The sequence below is a fragment of the Xenopus tropicalis genome, chromosome 7 (genome assembly GCF_000004195.4).
Source record: "Xenopus tropicalis strain Nigerian chromosome 7, UCB_Xtro_10.0, whole genome shotgun sequence".
In the NCBI taxonomy this organism is placed as follows: domain Eukaryota; kingdom Metazoa; phylum Chordata; class Amphibia; order Anura; family Pipidae; genus Xenopus; species Xenopus tropicalis.
Window position 1 is genome coordinate 111208807 of NC_030683.2, and position 5399 is coordinate 111214205.

At 42.7% G+C, this 5399-nt stretch overlaps 1 protein-coding gene across 1 annotated transcript; it reads left to right on the forward strand.

Annotated features, from left to right (window-relative positions):
- Nucleotides 1-363: 363 nt before the first annotated feature.
- Nucleotides 364-5123, forward strand: fut2 (fucosyltransferase 2). The gene is made up of 2 exons (XM_004916276.4): nt 364-905; nt 2569-5123. The coding sequence occupies exon 2, from the start codon at nt 2589-2591 to the stop codon at nt 3615-3617; it is 1029 nt and encodes a 342-aa protein (XP_004916333.2). The 5' UTR covers nt 364-905; nt 2569-2588; the 3' UTR covers nt 3618-5123.
- Nucleotides 5124-5399: the final 276 nt, after the last annotated feature.

Here is a 5399-nt window from a genome sequence, read left to right on the forward strand (position 1 = left end):
TAGAAAATTGCCATATTAAGAATTAAGGGCCGCCCCCCTGGGATCATAGAATTCAAAGTGCACACAAACAAGCCAAGGCACACATACATGCTAGGCCCCATCAGCCAATTAATGGGCAGGGTTCTGTCTTTTACTCCCACACTACTTCCTGTTAAAGTTAGAGCTGCATTATTTCCTGTCAGCTGATCTCTGAGGGAACACACAGCCCATCACTAAATGGCGGCTCAAGGGAAAGGATGTAAAAGGACAATATTTACTGATATATATATTGCAGTTTGGTGAGATTCTTTAATAGGCCACTTAACATAATATAAACTATCTGTTGGTTAAGTATTCATTCTGGGGTATAGTTTTCCTTTCAAGGTGAACCACCCCTTTAAGATTAATAATGTTCCTTTTTTATATAGAAAAATGTGGTCTACAATCTACAGGGAAAACAGCAATGCACAAAAGAGCTAATGTGTTCTTAAATATCTTTTGCTATACCTAATATTCCAGATTTACCTGAACTAAACAGAAGCAGGCCCTTGTGTAACATGAATACATTTTGTTTTATTAGTCCTACCTTTTATTCTGTGTTCTCACAAAGCTTTTGTGGAAATGTATTGTTCTTTGATAAATTGTTATAAGCCAGAAGATCGCTATTGGAGCAGCAAGCGGCCACACCTTTACTCACTCCCCCCTCGGAACCTCTCCTTTCCTACCTACTGTACCTCTCTCAGGTCACTCCCTCTCCCTTTGAGCAACAAGCAGCCGGCAGGTACACAGCTGCCTATGGCACAGGTGCTGCAGTCAAATCCCAGTTTACACTTCAGGCTAAGCACATAATTGTGCTACTGCAATCCTTATACAGAGAGAGCACCTCCTCAAGGAAGCAGCACAGCTGTGAATAGAAAGTGAACGAGGTAAGTCCATTGTGCTTGGCAGCTTCCACTGCTTGCTTTAGGGCTAAACTCCATGAGCGCTTTTGTCGGATGCTGTCAGATCGGCAGAACGCATCCGACAAGTTGGATGTAGTCACATGAGTCAAAATATAATGGGACTGATAGAACAATCTGATGTGTAAACGACAAGATTTGCCATCACGAGACGGCACACCAGTTGGAAGGGAATGTTACATGCTCCATTTTCATCCAACGAGATAAAGTCTGATGGTGTCGGAAAGATTATTTTTTTCTCATTAACATACATTGACTGTTGGATGTAAAAGTATGAACACAAGAAAACATCCGACTTTATCTGATCCGACATTACATTACAGCCTATGGAGATCAGATTTTTCAGGATCTTATAAAATGTCATGCTGTTGTGTGGCAGTGCGTGATGCAGGCAAGATCAGATCAAGTTTGACCCACAAAATCTGATCAAAAGCGCTCCCGGAGTTTAGACCGAAATGGTTGGTGTGGCCATCATGTGGGCAGCAGGTATAGTAGGGAGAGATGGTGGCTATAGTAGCAGTGGGGGGATAATAGCCTCTGGGAAGGGACTGTGGCTGTGGGATAGCAGGTATAGTAGGGAGAGATGGTGCCTATAGTAGCAGTGGGGGGATAATAGCCTCTGGGAAGGGACTGTGGCTGTGGGATAGCAGGTATAGTAGGGAGAGATGGTGCCTATAGTAGCAGTGGGGGGATAATAGCCTCTGGGAAGGGACTGTGGCTGTGGGATAGCAGGTATAGTAGGGAGAGATGGTGCCTATAGTAGCAGTGGGATAATAGCCTCTGGGAAGGGACTGTGGCTGTGGGATAGTAGGGAGAGATGGTGCCTATAGTAGCAGTGGGGGGATAATAGCCTCTGGGAAGGGACTGTGGCTGTGGGATAGCAGGTATAGTAGGGAGAGATGGTGCCTATAGTAGCAGTGGGGGGATAATAGCCTCTGGGAAGGGACTGGGGCTGTGGGATAGCAGGTATAGTAGGGAGAGATGGTGCCTATAGTAGCAGGGGGGGATAATAGCCTCTGGGAAGGGACTGGGGCTGTGGGATAGCAGGTATAGTAGGGAGAGATGGTGCCTATAGTAGCAGTGGGGGGATAATAGCCTCTGGGAAGGGACTGTGGCTGTGGGATAGAAGAATAGTAGGTTGCCTATAGTAGTAACAATACTAACAGCCTTTAGAAATTATATCAGGACAAGATGGTCACAGAGACACTTGATATCATAGTTAAGTAATTAGCCTATTGGGTGTTTTAAAGTTGTAATTCAGCAATAACTGAAGTAATAGGTTGGATAAATTTATTTTGGGGCTCTTCTGAATCTGCCATTGCTTACAACAGACCTAAGTGCATTATTTTACTTGCAAAAGTAAAACAATGTAACTGAATTATAAAAAGTTTCATCAACATTTTATTTCCTTTTTTTTGTCAGTGGAGTCTAAAAAGTTATAATGTGACCATGGGACCCCCTAACATATCTATCATATCATGCAATGTTTCCCTTTTGAATGAACAGAATAAAGCCCCCAGTAATAATGTGTAGGGAGTTTTATTTGTATATATATTATATCACCTGGTTATTTAACAACTGCACATCCGTTTCATGGTACTTTACAGATTTTACTTTTGCTGTTTTACAGCACAACGGAGGTTCTAGAAGATGGTAACCCATAAGTTTTGGATCTTGGTCTTGGTTGTAGTCATCTTCATTGGGAATATGTCTTACATTTACTATAACAATATCAAAGTTGCATCACTCTTAGGATTCATTCAAAGCAGTGAACTACAAAATGTCACTGACACCAAGCCAGTCACTGTCCCCCGACTTACTGGCATGTGGACTGTAGGTCCGGCGGGGCGTCTGGGAAACCTCATGGGGGAGTACGCAACACTCTATGCACTTGCCAAGCTTAATGGCCACCAGGCCTATATCAACCAAAACATGCATAATCAACTCTCAAAAATTTTTAAAATCAAGTTGCCTGTAATTAACGACGAAGCTATAAGTCGTATAAGGTGGAGAGACTATTGGCTCCACGATTGGATGTCACCAGAATACGCTAATATACAAGGGGAGTTTGTTAGATTAGGTGGCTACCCATGCTCATTTACATTCTACGACCACATAAAGAATGAGATCCTGGAGGAATTCACATTCCTTGATTACGTTAAAGAAGAATCCTATGCCTACCTCGATAAAGCCAGGGGAGATCGGGAAAATGTTACGTTTGTTGGGATTCATGTCCGCAGAGGGGACTATGTGCATGTAATGCCCAATACATGGAAAGGGGTGGTTGCAGACAAGGGCTACTTGGATAAAGCTACAGACTACTTCAGACAAAAGTATGAAAACCCCTTGTTTATAGTAACCAGCAACGGCATGGACTGGTGCAAGGAGAATATGAACAATTCAAGAGGGGATATTCACTTTGCTGGAGATGGGCACGAAGGTTCCCCAGGACGGGATTTTGCCCTTTTGGCCCATTGCAACCACACGATTATGACTATAGGAACCTTTGGGGTCTGGGCTGGATATTTGGTAGGGGGTGAAACGGTCTACCTAGATAAATATGTTTTGCCGGATTCCCCGTTCCTAAAAGTGTTTAAGTACGAAGCTGCTTTTCTTCCTGAGTGGATTGGGATTCCTGCAGACCTCTCGCCCCTCACTGGGAAGAAGGACACAAACTAAACCGTCCAATTGATTCTTGCAGTTCATTGAGGATGATAAATGCATCCAGCTTACCGTGAAAGAGCCATTGTTACCTCATGTAAGGTTCCTAGAGATACGAAGGCAGCCTTTGCACTTATTATGTATGTTAGAAAGAAAGTGTCTGCTGTACGGAGGGAGAGATTATCGGCAATCCTTGCATTTCTCCTTGACAATATATGGTGTACTAGTCCAGCATGGTGGGCCTCCAGCTTAAATATGGCTTCTGGGAATTGTAAATCAATAACAGATAGAGGGTGACAGGTGACAGTGGGTACATCTGCCATTGTAGAGAGGCCATCAAAAATCCCCTTTTTTCAATGGGCCACTGCCATACTGAAAAGTACTAAATACTGCTTTTCACTGGCCCAGCACTTGTATCTAAGAGGTGGCTCCCTTAGCCCATTATTACATTTTTGAAAACAGATATGTAGTATCGTTAATAGGGTTGTTTGCCTTTGAATTGATTTTTTCTTTTGCAGTTGGTTTTCATTTTTTTATCACTTGCGGGTTTTCAATTATTTCACATTTTGTTCAGCAACTATTCAGTTTGGAATTTTAGCCGTCATCTGGTTGCTAGGATTCAAATTACCTTAGCAACCAGGGAATGGTTTGAATGACAGACTGGAATATGAAACGTTGCCTAGAAATGGCCATTCGATAACATACTAAAAGTTAACTGTGAACCACCCTTTTAATAATTTGATTAGGCCCCACAATTCCTATTTGCACAGGGCCCCTATGGCTCAGGTAGGATTTGGATAGAAAGCCTGCAGCCAATGCATCATCTGGGATTAATGTCTAGAATTGTATATATTTTTCTGAAGCCGTGCAAAGTTTCCTCCTACGCGTATGCCTTTCTACCAGCGATTCACATTGCTGGTGCTGGTGAAAAGGCATTTTGGAGAGATAAATCGCAGAGGGAGCAGAGATTTATTGCTGCGACTAATCGTTCTGTGGGGCATTAGCCTTAGAGGCTGGCTTTAGAAATATGGACAATGCTTTTTATCTATATTTATATTTATAAGAGAGGTAAGTGTATGAACCCTTGTACAGTCTTCTGGTCTTGCTTTATATTCCCAGTGCTTCCCAATCTCCCCATGCTCTCCTAATATAGCTTAACACACACAGCTACTTGTCGCAGCTACATAATAGACAATACTAATAACTGTCTCTACGTGTGTTTTAGCAGAGACAATTCTCATTATTTTCTATGGCAGGGTATTTTGTAGCCATGACAAGTAGCTCCGTGTGTCATAGCCCTTAGGCTCCTATGCGCCACTTTCTGCACCCCCCTACCTCATTTCTTACTTCTTACTCCAGCAATCCCCTTTATCTTGATTGCACTACATGGCCAGCAGTACAAGGGTTTTACTGAGCATCTGCCTGCCCTTCTACATCTATCATTTAAACAGATACTGTCATGATTTTTACAGTGCACTTTTTTATTTCTAAATAACACTGTTTACATAGTAAATAATTCACTCTGCCATTTAAAATGTTATTTTTGAACCAACAAATGTATTTTTTAGCTGTAATATTGGTGTGTAGGCGCCATGTCAACCCTTCCCAATGTAGCAGTTGTATTGCCAGTGTATTTAGGGCTCAATCTGCATAGGATTCAAAGCCTTCTGGTTCAGAAGTGACCGAGATTTCCTTACAATGTGGGGGGGCTGGGTGGGTAGTTAGCTGCAGGTACATTGTGCATTCAATCTGCTGATATAGAGATGCCCCAAGGGCTGTGTGCCTGCATATTGCACCTCC

Coding starts and splice junctions, on each gene's coding strand:
- fut2 (XM_004916276.4), top strand. CDS start 2,589: ATGGTAACCCATAAGTTTTGGATCTTGGTCTTGGTTGTAGTCATCTTC.